Source organism: Crocodylus porosus, unplaced genomic scaffold (genome assembly GCF_001723895.1).
Source record: "Crocodylus porosus isolate Cpor-Errol unplaced genomic scaffold, CroPor_comp1, whole genome shotgun sequence".
Taxonomy (NCBI): domain Eukaryota; kingdom Metazoa; phylum Chordata; order Crocodylia; family Crocodylidae; genus Crocodylus; species Crocodylus porosus.
In genome coordinates, this window is record NW_017728947.1 from 45,834,765 (window position 1) to 45,854,181 (window position 19,417).

General features: G+C 41.2%; 1 protein-coding gene across 11 annotated transcripts in view; it reads left to right on the forward strand.

The window, feature by feature from the left end:
• The window catches only part of GPHN (gephyrin), a 369,172-nt gene that overhangs the window by 106,223 nt on the left and 243,532 nt on the right, over positions 1-19,417 (forward strand). For all 11 annotated transcript variants that reach the window (XM_019551529.1, XM_019551530.1, XM_019551532.1 and 8 more), the window contains one exon: positions 13,876-13,968. In XM_019551529.1, coding sequence (XP_019407074.1) covers positions 13,876-13,968 — 93 coding nt within the window. The remainder of the gene's footprint in view (positions 1-13,875; positions 13,969-19,417) is intronic.

Below are 19,417 nucleotides of genomic sequence, written 5' to 3' on the forward strand. Positions count from 1 at the left end.
TAGCCCCAGACAGCCCAGGGTCTGGAACCTGCTGTGGGCTAAAGCTTACAGGGAATCTGATGAGGGATAAAGGCAACCCTGGGTCTGAGACAGTCACACCCTGGTTGGGACTGGAGCAATTATACCATCCTGATGTGCAGCAAGAGTAGCAAATGTGGCAAGTGACCAGCTTGGCTTAGCAGAGAACTCTTCAGTTAAACACAAAAAGGAAGCTTACAAGAAGTGGAAGCTTAGACAAATAACTTGGGAGGAGTGTAAGAATATTGCTCAGGCCTGAAGGGATGAAGTTAGGAAGGCCAAAGTGCAAGTGGAGTTGCAGCTAGCAAGGGAAGTGAAGGGTAACAAGAAGGGTTTCTACAAGTATGTTAGCAACAAGAGGAAGATCAGGGAAAGTGTGGGTCCCTTACTGAATGGGGGAGGCAGTCTAGTGACAGATGATTAGTAAAAGGGTAAAAAGTACTCAATGCCTTTTTTACCTCAGTCTTTAAAGGCAAGGTCAGGTCCCAGGTTATTGCACTAGGCAGCACAGTTCAAGGAGGAGGCGAGCAGCCCTTAGTGATGAAAGGACAAGTTAGGAACTAATTAGAAAAACTAGATGTGTACAAGTACATGGGGCCAGATGCAGTGCATCCATGGATATGAGGGAGTTGGTTAATGTGATTGCAGTGCTGCTGGCCATTATTTTTTAAGACTTATGGTGATTAGGGGAGGTCCCAGATGATTGGAAGAGGACATACATAGTGCCCATCTTTAAGAAAGGAAAGAAAGAGAATCCAGGGAACTACAGACTAGTCAGCCGCACCTCAGTCCCCAGAAAAATCATGAAGCAGGTCCTCAAAGAATCCATTTCTAAGCACTTGTAGGAGAAGAAAGTGATTAAGAACAGTCAGCATGGATTCACCAAGGGCAAGTCATGCCTGACCAATGTGATTACCTTCTCTAATGAGATAACTGGCTCTGTAGATGTGGGAAAAGCAGTGGGCATAATATACCTTGACTTTCTCAAGGCTTTTGATATCGTCTCCCACAGCATTCTTGCAAGCAAGCTAAGGAACAATGGGTTGGATGAATGGACTGTCAGCTGGATAGAAAGCTGGCTGGATTGTCAGGGTCAATGAATAGTAATCAATGGCTCAATGTCTAGCTGGCAGCCAGTGTCAAGTGGAGTGCCCCAGGGATCAGTTCCTGGGCCAGTTTTGTTCAATATCTTTATTAAAGATCTGGAAAATAGGCTGGATGGCACCCTCAGCAAGTTCATGTATGACACCAAACTGTGGGGTGTAGTAGATGCACTGGATGATAGGATTTAGAGTGACCTAGACAAATTGGAGGATTGAGCCAAAATAAATCTCATCAGTTTCGACAAGGACAAGTGCAAAGTTCTGCACTTAAGACAGAAGAATCCCATGCACAGCGTGGGGACTGACTGGCTAATCAGCTACTCTGCAGAGAGGGACCTGGGGGTTTCAGTCGACAATAAGATGGATATGAGTCACCAATGGGGTTTTGTTGCCAAGAAGACTAACAGCATACTTTGCTGTATTAGTAGGAGCACTGCCAGCAGATCAAGGGAAGTGATTATTCCACTCTGTTCTGCACTGGTGAGGCCACATCTGGAGTACTGTGTCCAGTTTTGAGAGTCCAGCAGAAAGCAACAAAAATGGTTGGAGACTAGGGCATGTGACTTATGTGGAGAGGCTGAGGGAACTGGGTTTATTTAGTCTGCAAAAGAGAAGACTGAGGGGGGAGTTGATAGCAGCCTTCAGCTACCTAAAGAGTGGTGCCATAGAGTGAGACTGTTTTCAGTGGTGACAGATGACAGAACAAGGATCACTGGTCTGAAGCTGCAGCAAGGGAGGTTTAGGTTGGATAAAAGGAAAAAAATTCTCACCAGGTAGGTAGTGAAGCACTGGAACAGGTTACCTAGAGAGGTGGTGCAGTCTCCATCCTTAGAGGTTTTTAAGGCCCATTTTGAGAGAGCCCTGGCTGGAATGATCTAGTTGGGGATGGTCCTGCTTTGAGCAGGGAGTTGGACTAAGATGACCATGTGAGGTCCCTTCTAACCCTAATTTTCTATGATTGTATATGTTCCATCCCAAACATCATACCTCCTGCTATGCACATCTGGTATAGCAGGAGGCATAATGTTTGGGATGAGGCATAAAAGTCCTCTGATCCCAATCGTGCCATTAGTTTAACATCTGGCATGGGTCTAGTAGACAGAACTTTCCCAGGCCTTAGGCCAAGACTCAATCCCATAAGGTACTAAGATGACTAAAGGCTTCTGTAGAGTCAAACTAAATGCAAAATTGGGGGGTGGGAGGGTTATTTACCATCCCCAGAATTTTTTTGATTTGTTATTGTCATATTGCTATTCTTCAGATGTTTTCAAAGTTTGATCCTATTTCATTTTTAGCTTTCTGAAGTGCTTCATAATATGTGTCGTGCTCTAAGGTGCAGTTATTTGATGGGATCATAATGAAAATATAAGGTTCCTGAAAAAGAGTCAGATATGTGGCAAACCAATCCTTGGTAGGGTCTCAATAGCTAGAGAACATCTGTGGCTACCAGTGATGATTATTGGACCCTTCCACTTACAAGGCCAAATAGAAAAAGATTACTTCACAGAGATTAAGTACATTCTGGTGGGAAGTGTGCTGTTTGTCTTGCTGTACATAAGCCTCTGTTCAATCAATGACAAAAGAAGTAGGTGTAAGCTATGTGTATATCAGTAGGCAAAATATAATTTCAGATAAAGTGAAGGAAAAAAAATATGCATGGATCTCTTTTTTGTACTTGGATCCCTCGCTGCACCTAGATTCTCAGCTTGCAGCAGTGGCTATGAGTACCTTTCACCATTTCCATCTGCTACCTTTCACCATATCCATGCCTTCGTAATGTCAAGGCTAGATTACAGCAATGCACTTATGTGGGGCTCCCCTTGAGAACGGCCTGTAGACTACAACTGGTGCAGAATGCAGCAACCTGATTTCTGATTGGCACAAGTCACAAGGAGTACATTACTCCAGTGCTCCAGAGTTCGTGCTGGCTTCCTGTAGCTTTGTGGGTACGAGTCAGGGTGTTAGTCTTGACCTATAATGCTCTAAATGGCCTGGGTCCTATGTACCTCAGGAACTACCTCCTCCTTCATGCTCCATCACAGTCCTTAAGGTCAGCCAAGAACAATCTTTTCTCCCCCAAATTCACTTGGCCAAAACATTTGGGATGGCATTCTTGATTGTTGCGCCTAAGTTCTGGAACTCCCTTCCACTTGAGGCCCACCAGAGCCCAAGACTGGCCATCTTTCAGGAGTAGTATAAGACCTTCCTATTTGGTCATACTTTTAGCAGCTGGGGTTACATTTTCAATATTCTTTGGGGAAGTTTTTTATTATTTTATCTGTTTTCATGACTTTATTATTGCAAACTACCCTGAGACTTTATGGAGAAGGCAGCATAGAAAACAAAAAAAGAAACCGTGTTGGGAGAAGTATGATCTTGGAAACAAGGTGGTCTTATATGGGTCTCTGAAAACTGATAAGACCCCCATTGATACAGATGGTCTGCCTTGAATCAACAAAAAAGGTGGTTTATCCTGTGTTTTGTAAATGATTCAGGTTATTAAATGAAGAAGCTGTTGGTCAGCAGAATATATCAAACTGATTCCAACCCAGTTAAATAAATAATCTAAAGGGCCATCTTCCCACTGTTTCTTCCATATGTTCTCACTTTACATTCACCCATTCTAAGCAACAGACATTTATAAAAGTATATATAGTTAACTGTGTTCACTTTCTGATTATAATATTGTATGACTTAGTTTACCTCCTTAGCCTGTGCACAAAGAAGGAGGGGTTATGTTACAAGGCTGACTACAGGATAGAGAAATACACCTTTAGCATTAGCAATCTTAAATGGTTATGTTGGCATACTGAGGGAAATGAGATGGCCAACCTCCTGGGGCACAAACAGGACAAAAGGGAGAGTGGGCTGGAAAGTCTGGGGCCAGAAAATTCAGGGGGAATGAGAAAAGGTAAAAGATCCCTGGGAAGCTGGAACAGACTAGAAGGGAACAGCTGAGTATCTTTGGAGGTGGTCAGGGCTGTGGAGACCAGATTCAGGAACAGCAAATGCTTATGCCCCTTTGGGACAGAGAACCTCTAGCCAGCTGGACTGTGCCCCAATAAATGCCTTTACTGACAAAAGTGTCTGCTATGCTGCTTGAAACTGGGGATTGCACTGGATCACCCATGAGTGACTGATGCCTCCCGAGTCTGGGGGGGCACCAAATTGCTGGGGGAAGCAACTGCCAATTGGTAACAGAGGGAAGGGGGTCCCCCAGCAGCCTATTGCCAAGCCAGTGGCGAAACCAGAAATGCACTTCCACTGGCACTGCTGGTTTTGTGGCTGGTACTTCCCGGGGTGCACAGCTGATCTCAGGGGGTGTACATGCACCCGTGTGCACCCCCTATGCGTCACCAGTGGGGTCACCCCAAGAGAAGGGGAAGTCCATCTCTCAGAAGCAGACCTGGATGCTAACTCCCTTAATCAAGAACACAGAGAACCAGGAGGATGGGGGTCTGCAAGACCAAAGTCTCGGAGTGGAAAGGAGGCTTTCCCTTTCTCTAGAATCCAAGCGTGGAATGGATTCAAGAGTACTCTTAGAGACCAGACAAGGCTTCACTGGTCCCAAGACAAGCCCCTCCTTGGGGGGCTTTAACAGTACCTCCACTATATGCTCTAAATCCAGTTACTTCAGGGCTGGATTAACCCTTTAGTGGGCCCTAGGCAAACCAACTCATGGGCCCTACTTTGTTCACTCAATAATTATAATATGTAAAATAAACACAACTAGGCCCCTTCTTCACTTAGGGCCCTAGGCATGTGCCTAGTTTGTCTATGTATTAATTCAGCCCTGGTTGGTAACCCTCATACAGATACATAAGTGCACCCATGCCGCATCAATTTTTCAACTCCTTTTAGTGCCACCTCAGCGTTTTTTTCTCCTTCCAATCCCTGATTTTTCCAGACCCTCCTCATTCATGTATCCTTTGCAGTCGCCTTCTAAATCCTCAGTTTCAGATGTGTGGGAAAATAGCAGGTCATACTGTTTCCAGATGACAAATAATCTTGACGGAATCTAAAAAAAAAAAAGGAATAATCTCCTAATATCACTTCTCTGTTTAAGAAGTGCTGTAGTTACCACAATGTTAGATATTTGTGGAATAAAGAAGATTCTATAGGGATACCACCTAATAGAATGGACTTTCAACCTAAATGTCTTGTGCTTAATTTCATCCGAATACTCCTAGTTATTGCTATCTTGTACCATCCTAAGCAATTTATCACTCTCTTTGGTATTTAAGCTTTTACCATGCTGTGCTTCACAATGGCTACCATCGCTTCCAGCTGTTGTTGCAACTATATTGCAAAAATGGCTATCACATCCCCTCCAGCTGCTGTTCCAACTAGATTGCAGAAATGGCTATTGCATCCCCTCCAGTGGCTGTTCCTGTTGGGCTGCAGAAATATGTTTCTCCTGAAGCAAAAACCTTTTGGTTTTCAAAAGCATTTCAGAATGGCCTATTTAAATATAAATGTAAGATTTTAATGTATTAAAGGAGAGGCAGCAATCCTCTTCTGCTCCATACCAATTCTACCCTGACACACATCTGAGCAATTTAGTTAAGAAATGTTGATGGCTATATTAATAGTTCCTTTGTAGTTGTAAACCAAATTCATCTTCTTGAACCTTGGTCACATAGGGAAAGTATTAGATATTCTAAAGAAACTTATAAAGGTGTTAAAATCTCTAACAGAGCAATAGCTATGCAGTTTGTAAAATGAATTGGCATAAAAAGTCGAATTGCACAGAAGGCAATCTAAATTCCATATTTTTGGGTATGATCTCTATCTCTTCCTAAAAGGGAGGCTATGGCCAGAGCAATGTCAGCAATCCAGAGGAGGTATTTGCAGATGCACTTTGCATGCATAGTATGCATGTATGTAAGAGTGAGCATGTGCACATAACTCTCAGTGTGTAATGCAAATAAGTATCTTTCTATTCTGTCTCCTGTTTCAACTTAGAGATCTGTTTGGTAATTTCAGTTGCATAATGAATACATCTAAAAGATTTTAAATGATTGCCTCAAACTGGGTAAGTGGTACGTATATAGAGAGACAACTTGAAGTTTGAATTGTGTTTTAGAAACAGTTAGCAAATGTGTCAAAATACTGTAAAAACATTGTAAGCTATGGAATTAATTAACAGCAGGCTTAAAGACTGAGTACAGCCCCTTTTAAAAAGTATTCTGATGCTGTATGAAAGCTTGACTGTTTGCATCTGTTACTAATTACTTAATTTCTTGTGATACATCTGTTTTAAGTTGTGGAAATTTATGAGTCATATTCCATACTTGAAGATATACTGAAATAACACATCTTATTGGAAATGATTTTACAAGCAGCATGTACAACATAGCACAATAAATGGTGTTATAGATATCAACCCTGGAAATAGCCATTATGCCTCCCTTCTAAAAGAATACAGCTTCAGCTTTCTTGGAAAATGAACACAACTGGAATGGATTTATACCCGTTTAGCAAAGGGGATGATAATGCCTTTTTCTGGTAAGACTGACAAATGCTGGCAAAAAGAGTTATGTCTTCATATTTTAAACATTAGAAGCTTATTTTACATCAAAATGTGTTAAAGCAATATTTTATTCTTACCAAAGAGAATAAAAACAAGAACCAAGGGAAATGTCTTATCGTTTATTAAAGATGGAGGTTCAGTACATTCATGAAAAAGTACTCTGCCAGCCATTAGTATTGAGAGGTTCCTGGAAAGAAAATGCCAGATACTGAAGGGCTCTTTGAACTAGTAGATAACCTGTGGCTAAAAATTAAAGCCAGGCAAGCTTTTAACAGGGAAGGTGATCAACTATTGAAATAAGCTATTGAGAAGTAATGGATTGTTCATCTCTCAATTAATTCTTCTAATCAAGACTGGATGTGTTTGCCTTATGCTTTAAGCCAGTGGTGCTCAACCTGTTTGGCTGGGAGGGCAGATGGGCAGTGCCTGTGCTGTCCACAGGCCAGATACGGCTGATGGTCCTGATCCAGCACAGGATGCTTGCGTCAGGGCCCCTCTGTGCTGCACAGAGGTGGGTAGGCTTCAACCTGGGCCTACACAGCTCAACCCCAACCTGACCCTAGGGGGTATGGCCAGTCCCATGAGGGGAAGAGGGCATGGCCCAGCCCCAATCCACCCTGTGGGGGGGCATGGCTGAGCCCCACAGGGGAAAGGGGACATGGCCCAGCCTTAACCCAGTGTCATAGGGGAAAGGGGGCTTGACAAGGCCCCTCAGGGATGGGGGGGAAGTGGGCTTGAGCTGGCCCCAACCCAGCCCCATTGAGGAAAGGGGGAAAGAGGGTTTGACTCAGCTTTAACCCAGCCCCATGGGGGAAAGGGGACTTGACATGGCCCCACAGGGGTGGAGGGGGAAGTAGGCTTCAGCTGGCCCCAACCCAGCCCCATTGGAGAAAGGGGGCATGGCTCAACCCCATCCAGCTTGAGGGGAGAGATATGGTCCAGCCTCATCCAGCCATGGGGCTGGGGTGGGGGGAAGGGGCGTGACCTGGTCCCAACCTGCTGCACGGAGCTCAGGGTTTGGGAATTTGGCAGCTGGGGAGGGTGGCCATATTTATTGCCACCAGCCCCCTGCCACCAAATTTCCTGATCCTTGGGGAGCCCCATGGGCTGGATACCCGTGGATCTGTAGGCCACAGAGCACCACTGCTTTAAGCAAATACAATTTCTTGGTCTCAGTATAGAGGAATGTGGATGAAGATTAAAACCACATGACCTTCTGGATTTAACATCTATGAATGTAAAAATCTGAGGACTTACAATCTAGAAAAAGAGACTCAAAAACTATAGGAAAGTGTCTTTGCAGTGGTGAAATCAGCATCTTGGTCATGAAAAATTCCTAACCCAACCAACTGCAAAAACTTAATATAAAATTGAAATCAGTTCAGCTTTGTATAATGTATAGGGAAAACAGCAAGTAATTTCAGGTTATGAAGGTTTTGGAGCAAAGTGGTTTTTTGTCTGATGGCTTAGCTCAAAATGAAATCTCTGTATATAGTTATAGCTGAGTAGATAGACAGATGGTTCATTTTGAGCTTAGCTATCAGAGGGAATTAATATATATACAGGGACAGATCCAGGATTTGCCAAAGGGGGATCCCAACTGCAGAGGTGACTGTACCCCCAACTCCCAACCTCTTCCCACCCACTCCCACACGCAAGTGTGGGCACACTGTGCCATGAGAGTCTCTGGGGACTTTTTAAAGTCTCCAAGTAAGTAAGAATCCCACTGCCCTTCTCCTCTGTGCTCAGAGGCATGTCCCCTCCCCACCTCCATTTCCCTCGCCTTCCGCCACTGCTACTGCCCTGCTGCGTCAGAGCCACTCCTGCCCTCCCCAGTCAGGGCTGGGTGGGGACTGGGCTCAGTTAGGATAGCAACAGTGACAGCAGAAGTGGCACCCTCCCCACCTCCATTTCCCTCGCCTTCCTCCACTGCTACTGCCCTGCTGCATCAGAGCCACTCCTGCCCTCTCCAGTCAGGGCTGGGTGGGGACTGGGCTCAGTTAGGATAGCAATGGCATGGGAAGGAAGAGGCTTCCCCCACCCTGCCCAGTCCCCAGGAGCAAGCAGGGAGGGGGAACCCAACCCATCATTGTTACCACTGTCCCCAGCTGAGCCCAGCCCTGGTGCAGCCTGGCTGAAGCTGGCAGAAGCAGCTCTGAAGCTTTCCCCGCCCCAGAGACAGTGGGGAAAGCAGCAGTGGCAAGCAGGGAAGGGAGAAAGGAGAGGGATCATGCCTCTGAGCATGCATGGTAAGGGAGGGCACTTCTCTTTACCTGCTTTAGGCACTTCAAAGAAGTCCCCAGAGGCTCCAGTGCAGTGGTCCACACAGAGTGGGGTGCAGCCATGCCAGTGCACCCCCTCTGGATCCACTGTAAACTCCAGTTAAGGTTTAAGGTTTAAACAGAGCTATAATATGCATAAGCACAAGGAATCCTTTATAAAAGAAATTATGTTAGAGAGTGGAATGTGTGTATTAATGGTATTTAGAAGTTGTATGTGACACTGATCGAACCTGAGCATTAGAAAAGTCGATAAGGATTCTTGACATTCCAATGGAGAAACTGAACAAAAGAATAACGATACCTTGACTGCATGCAAAATCAAAGAAAAAAACATTCAAAAGGAATGAGAGGTGAGATAAAACTGAATGAAATGTCAGACATAAGGAAAATATAGATAACAATGGAGAGGAATCAATCCTAAGATGTGAACTGATAAAACCATATAACTAATCTGCTCCAAACCCTACACAGAAAATGAACAGACACTCCATTTCTCTGCAACAAAGGGATATAGCAAACACTAATGATTCAAGCAGTTAAGTGAAGTCTAAATTGGTCAGAAGCACAATTGTGATCTATTTGAGTAAAACTAGTCCAGAGGAACCAAACAGAACATACATGACCTCTTTTTAACCTTTTAAGTAGAGAAGCTGGGGAGAGAAGTGGCTTAGAAGTGTTTTGTTACTTCTTATTAAAAGGCAAAGATATTTATTGGATTCATTTTTTCTATGTGGGCTGTAGTATCTGACTTGAATAGATCTTTTTACGTTCATGTTTTCAGGCCAGCTCCTCTGCTGGTATATATCAGCATAATTTCATTTACTGTAGTAGAATGACACTGATTTAAATCCCTCTTGACCAGGCCCTGAATGTTTATATTTCAGATGTACCCAAACCAGACAGCAACACAAAGATTATTCCAAGGGGTCTTGTTTGTTTGAAGTTTATATAATTGCTACTTTACTTTCTTAGCACCAATATAAAATATGTGGCCTGATACTTGGCCTGGCAAGCTTATAGTCTGAAGACACAGGAAGTACAATCCTGTGGAAAGTAAGTACAAAATAAAGCTGGATTTCAGGGAGCAGAAATCTGGCTTTAAGCCCTGCCCTCCATTAACAACAGGCTGAGATTCTTGTTTTTAGGTGCTTACCATTTAAAAAAATATTTTGGAAATATGCTTTTTTCCTTGGAGTGATTGCTTTAGGAAATGTTAGGAAGATTTCCAAACTTGATTGCCTATTATCTTTCTTTTTTATGATCTAGACAGTGAGACATATAGTACCAAAGTGGTCATAAATTAACCTGTGGGTGGATTTGAGAAGCAACTCCAAAATTTTCCAGGAGTTTGGAAAAGGTGACTTTTGGGGAGAAGAAGGGATTTATAATTTATGATTATCAGGTTTCAAGGGCTAACTCTTTATACTGTTATATTCTGTGGCATTAGAAAGACGTAATATTGTTTCCTGTAAATTGGATGAGTGCATTTCTGTAAGATGTTGTCATTTCTTTCACTTTTTATGGAGAAGAGACAACAAATACATTTCAGATTGACACAGGATACATTTCCAACCAATTTTAAAGACCTTTGTGGTCCAATAAAAGCTTCTAAAGTGCAGTGAAATTCTAACTTAGTACTTCATAATCAGAGGCTTGAGTAAAGGAAACTATAGAAACATCAGCATAACCAACTGTTGATAAAGAATTATGCCTCTGCCTGAGTGCAGCCATAGAATAGTTGTAATATCCATTTTGTTACTATTCAGTTGCTGTAAAGAACAGTTTGAAAAAGAGAGCATTATTTATCTTTTCCTCCTTGTAGGATAGCACATTAAATGTATTCTTCTCCCTAGCAATGCCTTAAAATATAATCAATCTGTCACTGAACTGTGGCAAAACTGGAGTACATGAAAGATGCATTCTCTCCATAAAGCCAAGTGGAGTTTGGCAGGTTTTCTTTTGTCTAAAGAAGAATATGACATACAGATACTGTACTACAAAGGAACACAAAGCCCCCTTCTTTCTATTCTCATACTGACAGATTTTGCTTAAGGATGATGAATTTTTTGAAAAATTTGCAATACAAAACTTGTGCACCATACCCCACTGAAGTTCTGTTGAGTCATCCTGTGAAACTTGCTACTATTGAAAGATGAGGAAAATTCTGTTTTTAGACAATCAAGGGGCTCTGACAGGATAAGTCATCTATTTAAAAAAAATAGATCTTTTGTATCTGTTTTGCTGATAAACATCTTGAATTATTTTTTTTTAAAAAGAAAGATCTAGAAGTGCAGAGTTTTTTTTTCTGATTGACCTCTAAGGTATCTTCTACATAGGATTTAGGTAGAGCATAAGTGCCTAAGTCACAAGTCCAAATTGATCCCCAAACTGCTTTGGTGCCTAGTTTCATTAGTTGCTTCCATTTTGGCCTGAAAAGATCTGTGGGTTCATAGAGTTGGGTTTGTTTTATGCAGAGGTATCAGCCTTCAATGAGAGGGCAGTCCAGATTTGGATCAGGGACTTCTTGCAGGCTAGACAACCCACATCCAACTCCAGATCATGAGGTTTCAGACAGTCACTACAAACACTGCTGTGTCAGTGCCAGCAGGCAAGGAGTTAATGCTGCCACTGCTGAAGTCCCATTGCCATAGGTGCTGACAGAAGCCACAGGGTCGGTACAGCCATCACCCAGGCAGTGAACACTGCAGATTTTAGTTGCCAGTGCTAACACTGCAACCCCAGTAGCTATGGCAAGTGGTTGGGAAGGGGATCGATTACTTTTTGGCTTCTGGTAGCCTCTGCAAAAAGCCCCACGGACCAGATGATCCACCCTTGCAAGCCAGATCTTTCCCATGGGCCATACTGTTCTAATGTATAATGCATAGTGTCTCCATACTAAAGGATCAGTCAATTATGTTTGCCCTATTTACTGCATAGGAAGCCTAGATTCCTAAGTATGTTAATTAGGTACCTATATTTTAGGTATTGTCATATATAAGATATTGTCATGCATAAAATACAAGCTGCATAAATGGAGGTGCCTTAGAGTTCATTTAGGATCTGGGTCTCTATTTCCTTTCCACTACTAATGTTGTTTGTTTGGTTTGCATTTCATTTAGCTTGGAAAATCAAACTTAACAGCTGCTAAGTTGTTTGACATATTATGCACATTACTTAGTGAGTTTATTTGGAAATAATTTCCACGTGCCCATGTATTTTAGCATAAAAAAGATCTGACTATTTCACCATAAGTGCAGGTGGTGAGGTTACTCAGACAAATGGCAATGACTATCCCCAGGAAATGAAAAATGCCAAAATTCTCTGCAGACAGGAATGGAGCCCCGGTCCCATCGAGCTGTCTGGGAGCTTCCCTGTAGTCATGAACCCTGGAAGTCCTAAATGTCTCTCAGTCTGCACAGGAGGTCTTCTTGTAGATGTGGACCCTGGAAACCCTAGTGCTTCACATTCTGACTCATAGAAAAGTAAAAAATTTTTGGAAGATGCTTGGAACCCTTGCTTGGTTCCTATTGTAATTTCAGTAAAACTGGTTCATCTCTTCAGAATGCTTCAAAGTCAATGAATCAGCAAATTCCAGTGATAACTAATTTCTTGGGTTTTTTTTTTACTAGCTCTAATAATACTATTCTGCTTGGGTTTTTTAATAAAATACAGAAAGCTTTAGATAAAAGCATTATTTGATTGGAGTAAAAAAATCTTTCATGAGAACAGACCTGTTTACAATAGGACTTGTGAAACGCCCTTCTTCCTCCTCTCCTCTTCCTGGGGCAGGCCGGGAAGAACATGTCAGTGAACCCAGTCACTAACAGCCTGCCCTCTCCCCTGTTGGGGAAGGAAGACCACTAGGCATGCTGTCAGGGATTGGTGGGCAACTGGTTATCACTGACAGATCAGCAAACACTGGTGCTTGCTTTCACAAGGGCAGCAATGGTCCCTACCACCACAGCAGCGGTAGTCCCTGCTGCCCTAAAGCAGCATCAGCAAGTCCTGCCACCACCACCAGGGCAGCAGCAGCAATTCCTACCACTGCTGCTAAAGCAATAGTAGCAATTCCACTCCAACCACAGTGGCGGCAGCAGCTGTCCCTGCCTCTTGAGGCAGCATCAGTCCCCACCATCACTGTTGGCAGAAGTATTGGTCCCCGCTGCACCGGTGATCAAAGCTGCAGCCTCTGATTCTCATTGGGCTGCAGCAGTGCTCCCCGGCAAACTGTCATTGAGTCAGTCACCTCCCCTCTCTCCATCCCCGCTTGGAGGTGGATAGGAAGAGCAGAGCTCTGTGGGAGGCTGAGAGAGCAAGGAACTTTGTTCTACTGAATTCTTGAGAAGTAGGGAATAGGGCATGAAGAAAAGCTGAGTGAGGATCCAGCGCCACTTTTGTGCGGCTGAGTTGAGCTTCTTAAAGCTTGACCATAGAGAAGCTTGCAGTGGTGTTGCTCTCATTATCATCAGGTTATTGCAATGGAAATTAGACCACAGAACCCACAGCTACCAAGCAGGGTAAACTAGATGCATGTACTGTTTAGATACAAGTTGGGATGATATACTTGTATTTCAGACCTGTGTTGGAATTGCCGCATATATTGCAATATCAAAATAAAACACGATTTAAGACTTTGAATGTTGCTTATTTATTAGGGGTCAAGGGATGGAAAGTTTTTCTACTCAAAATATATTAATGTTATGGTACACAAACTATTCTGTTATGTATTGGTCATAAAGATTTAAAAGATCTTTAAGACTTGAAGTGACTCTGTATAAGTTGTCACTTTTGATGCCTTGAATATTCATTTATTTCATGATATGTAGATTAGTTTAATTATTGGCATTATTGCTACTTGAAGATTTCAAGCTCTAGGCTTTAAGCTGTAGATGTTTTTATACGATATGCTAGATCTGACAGTGTTGATGTTCTCTTTCAGGAGACACTGATAGACTGGTGTGATGAAAAGGAACTTAACTTGATTTTAACAACTGGAGGAACAGGGTTTGCACCACGAGATGTCACTCCAGAGGTGAGATAGTCCTGGATTTAGAACAGTCTGCCCTTTGGGACAGAAACATCCTCATTTACAGAAATTTCCTTCACTGAGTGCTACATAACAAGGGAGGAGTAAAAGCCATAGGAAGCACTGTGCAAATGAATGAGTTAAAATTCTGAATCTCTGATTTCAGAGGACCCAAAAGGCTTTTGACTAAATTTTGACAGTACTGAATAGAGTTCCATCCACTACACATAACATAATTGCTGCAGTATTTTGGGATAATGTTTCTAAACACTGCATTTCAATACTGTACAGTTCCATAGTGCTAATCCCAGTCACAAATGTGACTTGTGCAAGGCATCCCTTCTATTCTCCTACACTGGGTGCAGATAAGTATGTTACAGCGTAAGAGTGAGAAGAGGAAGAGATACCTCCACAAGACTCTGCTGCCTGTTCCACAAATGCTGCCACAGCTGTATCACATTTCCAGGAAAGAAATACAAAGTAAAGGCAAGCAAACTACCTTAAATCTGCTCTCTAGTAACCTTGTGCAACTACCTAGTGATTACCTAACTGTTACCTAATAATTATGATTGAAGTATTTTAGTGGCAGTGGTCCCAAATTAGATTAATCTGATTGTTAAAACTGCACTTGTTCATATTTTTCACCTTCACAGTCTCATTAGAGGGCAGAGTTGAGGTTGCCTGAGTGCCTTAATTGTATATTTCCTCAATCCATGTGGGTTTAAGTATTGTCATAACTCCAAACTCTTTAGATTTGTAGCTCTTAATGTTGTGTTGGTTACAACATACCTGTACTGCTTTCTTCCCCCTTGAGATGTTGATATACAGTGTCAAGCTCAAGTGTACATTAAAGTAGGTTTTGGTCTGGCAAATTTCTTTTAAGATTTCATAGATGAAAATTAAACAAGAACCCAAATAGAATGCTAGGGGCAGATTCATCAGGAAGTGAGAAAAATGTGAGGCAACCTGAGCATACTGCCTAGTTAGACAGGATTTACAGCTGCTTTGCATTATCAAACTAGCCAAAGTTTATTGGTGCATCTGGTCCCTAATTTGCAATTGACTTACTGGTTTAGATGGTATGGGTCCTGTGTGAAAGAAAGGAAAGGGGAGAGCCCAATTCCCAAGTTCCTATGTCCCTACACTCTTAAGGATGAATCTTTACATCTATTCCAGTCTCTCCAGCAATACTCCCTTGTTTACAGAGAAACCAAAGCAATTAAACCATGGGTAGGTAGCCTTTCAAGTAGTGTTGATCAAAGCTAGTTGTGGTCCATCAAAAGCAATGGCAGTTTAGACAAGTAACCTGCAACTTGGAATGCTTCACACAAGCATGCAGTCTCCTTCCCGCACTGCTTCATTACAATCAATAATACTGTTGAATTCAAATTACTTATAGTTAGAAGGATAACACTGATGTGTTGAGTTGTCTCAAGTTATGAAGGGCCAGCTTAAATGTTATCTGAGCTGTTGAGCTGACACTCATTATTCCTCACATTATACAATTATAACATCTAAATAAAAATCAATAAATTAATTGCAATCTTACCACTTTCCACAAAATCAATGCACAAGTTTTCAACTGATTTTTAGCTGTACTGAAAGTTTGGAGGGTCTGCATTATTTCCTTATTAAAAATCATTGGGGTGCGGGGACGGCGACTGATACAAAAGATTTCTTAAAGGACTGGTTTTTAAATATATTTAACTCAAACCAAGTAACAGATTTATTTATAATTTGTCAAAAAAATCAGTCTATACTTAGAGCATGTTTACCTAAAAGGCTAAATCCCTACTTTCATTAAAAATGGAATTCAGTCTTAACTATGGAGTTTTGATCAGTGTCTCCAATATGCAGTAATTTTAAGGGTTTATTCGAACAGATGTTAAAGAAAACATCAGTCTGTCAGAAATGAAATAACAAGAGAGTGCCAAAGAAAAGACTGTTATTTCAAAATGAATTACTTCTCCTTTGAAATCAGTTGGAGGGTAAATGCACGAGAAAATCTAGTACCTCAACATGAGGTACTCAGATAGTAAGAAAACTTAAGTTGTTGCAGGAAATGGGATTAGTATCTGAAGTGAAACTAATTCAGTTAATAGTGAATCAATAAGATCTAGAGTTCTGCATGTCTAAGATGATGGGGGGGCATTGTTCTACTGAAGATGTCGTCTTTTAGATGTGATTTTTAAAATCAGTGTTGATCAGTTACAGTAATTGAAAACCATATGGCATTTTTCTTTGCAGTAGAACAGTCATCCCCAGTGTCCTTAGTCCAGAGGTTGGCACTGTTTTCTAGTGAGGGGACTAAAAGACCTAGCTCAGGTCTGAGGCAAGCAAGCATCAGCACCCAGCTGCCTCTGCTGCTTCTCCCTGCCACCAAGCTGTGTCAGCAAAGCACATGCAGAACTCCCCACCATCAAATGCTGTTGAAGCCACAGCTCCATGGGTCAGATTTAGCCTGCGGCCAGAAGTTACTGACCCTTGCCTTAGTCCATGGTCAACTTGAATAATTATATTCAAGTTTGCTTAATCTAATTTGCTTCTCTAAATTCTTATTGTAGTTTTAAATTGGGCAAGATTGCTTTTCATTTTCTGTCCAGAATTACTGTGTAGTATTGCTAAACATTGTAATTATAAAATTGTTGCTTTCTATACCGTATTGTATGGCTAGGTTGATTCCTATATTTCCAGTAAAAGTATTACTTAAGATGCATTTAATATTGTAAATACATATCTGATAAATTGAAACAGCATTCCTAGGAGAATATCGTTATTAAAATAAAAACTCAAAACTCAGGAAATGTATAACTAAGGTTCACAAACAGCCTTTCCTCTGACCCTGTATCCCCATCTTTACTCCACGTATATTTTGGAGTATTACTTAAATCATATGGGTTACTGCAGGTAATTGGAGACTGAAGATTTTGCAAGTTGCCTTGTAATGGTAGATATGGTACCATAACTTATAGACTGTCTATGGGGAGATAAAAATATGCTTTTCACTATCAGTGGAAGGCTGAATTTGAAAGCAAATCTGTCCTTGTGTCTGTAGGTGGTCCCTACTGGTCATGGTTAGGGTTCAAATTTTGTATCTGGAGTATGGTAGTTGATGATATTTCCTATTTCAGTTGGAGCCACAACTCATTGTTGATTTAATCATAGTTCAAGAAAACTTTTCTGTTCATACAGTATGGATACAAATTGGAAATATGGAAAAGGTGTGGTGGATTGGTTATAGGATGGGTAGGTATAAAGGAATTGTGGTTGATCAATGGATGGGCTTGACACTGGGTCTTACTTGAGATTATCTGTGCTATTAACTTTACCATACACTGCCTAATGTTCAGCCTTTTCCCTAGAACTGCATAATAATAAAACTAATTATTTAATTAATATGTAAGTGCAGTTTTATCAGAATATCAATTATATTTTGTCTTAAACTTTGTAAAAAATATTCTAAAGCAATGACATTTTATAATTTATTATAGATCCTTATGTTCCCATCTGATATAAAAATATATTGCTATATCAATCAGTTCATTCAAGGAAAAAGACTCTAGTCTAGACAACCCCTTTATTTATTCTTCCCACACAATTTTTCACATGCATGTCTTTGCAAAATAAGAGCAAATATGTATGTTCCTGCATTCCTTGAAAAATATATTCTTCTGCCTGTTTTTTTCAAATCTCATGCCCACTCTCATACTTTCCATCCCTGAAATTTCTTGTATGTGTTTGGTGCCCTACAAAATTCACTCTGTCTACTGTCAGAAAAATAACACATTGCCGCTAATAGGTGTCAACAATTACTGCAACTCATCTGCAGTTTGGATGCCGTTTAGCTGCATGCATTGCTAAGGGCAAAGCATGTTTAGTTTCATCTCTATTGACAATTGTCAATACCTGGAATTTTGGGAATGTGAGACCCTTCAAGGCGATATGGATGTACACACATATATCACACAATTTCTAATCCACCAAACAAAAAACAAACACATATACTTGTATTTTGTATCTTGCTTCCCATTATTCTTGATAAGCCTCTTCCTTCTTTGTTTCTGTCTGCTTCAAATATTTATATACTGCTTTTATATACATGGAAACATACTTATATTCATCCATCAGTTTATCAGTGCAACTTTACATGTTTTACTGTCTTCTAAAGTTAACTCCTCTAAACTATTGAAAAATATTGTTAGTGTTCTTTGAACTCCTTCCATATTTGTCTGAAGGAGGAGGTGATCAGAATGAAACACCATGATCTAAATGCAACCGCAGAAGTCTTATATAGAGAGAAAATGTCACTTCTTTTGTGATGTTACCAATCTGTGTAGTAGCCCAAAATTGCACGGCCATTTTTATAACCATTTACTAACTCATGTTTGCTTAGCTTTCCCCAGGCCTATCAGGTCTCTTTCAACATTATTGCTTCCCAAGCATCTCTTTTTTTCTCATGTTTTGGTTATTTTTTTTCAAGCTGAATCATATTTTATTTACTGCCTATTTTGTAATCTATCTGTGTCCTTCTGTACCAGTTCTCTGTACCAGGTGGTATTTACAACACCTCCCAGTTTATATCATTTGCAATTTTTGTAGGTGCTCTATTTACTTCTTCCAGATTTTTCCATGGTCCAAGCATATGTTACTCCAGTCTCAGTGTCCCCATCACACTGTCACACACAGAGATTTTGATTTATTAAGACACAACTCAAAATAAGCATGCAATTCCTTTTGCTTTTTAGATTCAAACAATTCCTCTCTAGGTCTGCAGATTCTCCTACACTACTCCCTTCAGGGACTGAAACGTATCTGCCCTTGGTGCAGAGTTCTCAGCCCTCCTGGAAGCTGCATCTAATGTCTTTTAATTCTGTCCCTAGGTTCCAACAAATTACTTTTCTCTTTATTAACTGGCTTGCAAAATCACAGTAGAGTGGGAAAACCACATATTCCTTCTCTTGTGGGTCACTGATCTAAGAATCATGTGAATTATGGTATCAACCTTTACCTGCTCAAACTGTTGGCTTCCTTTATCACAGTGGGAATTCAAGGCTCCCCCCATTATATAAAAGCATGTTTTCTGTTGTCCATCTTAGTCTTCTCACAGGGTCCATTTTCCTGCCACTCTCCGGTTCACTTAGCTGACAGCTAACTTGTTAGTCTGGTGTAGTCTTCCTAAAAAACTGTTATATATGCTGAAAACTGTTTCACTTCCTTTGCGTCTCCCTCTCAAATGAACTATGGGCTTCTTTTATCGATAGTGTCTCATCTGATAACTGACCCTTTGGGAACTATAGTTCTTCAAATCCCTTGGAGAAATGTGTAGGCCAACATGTCTGCTCTTAGGCTTAGTACAGAGAGTCAAAAAGCCCGAGGCTGAATAGATTCAATCTTCACCGGTTAGTCTAAGCTGCATAGATTGAACTGATAATCATGTGAACAGACGTTCACTTTT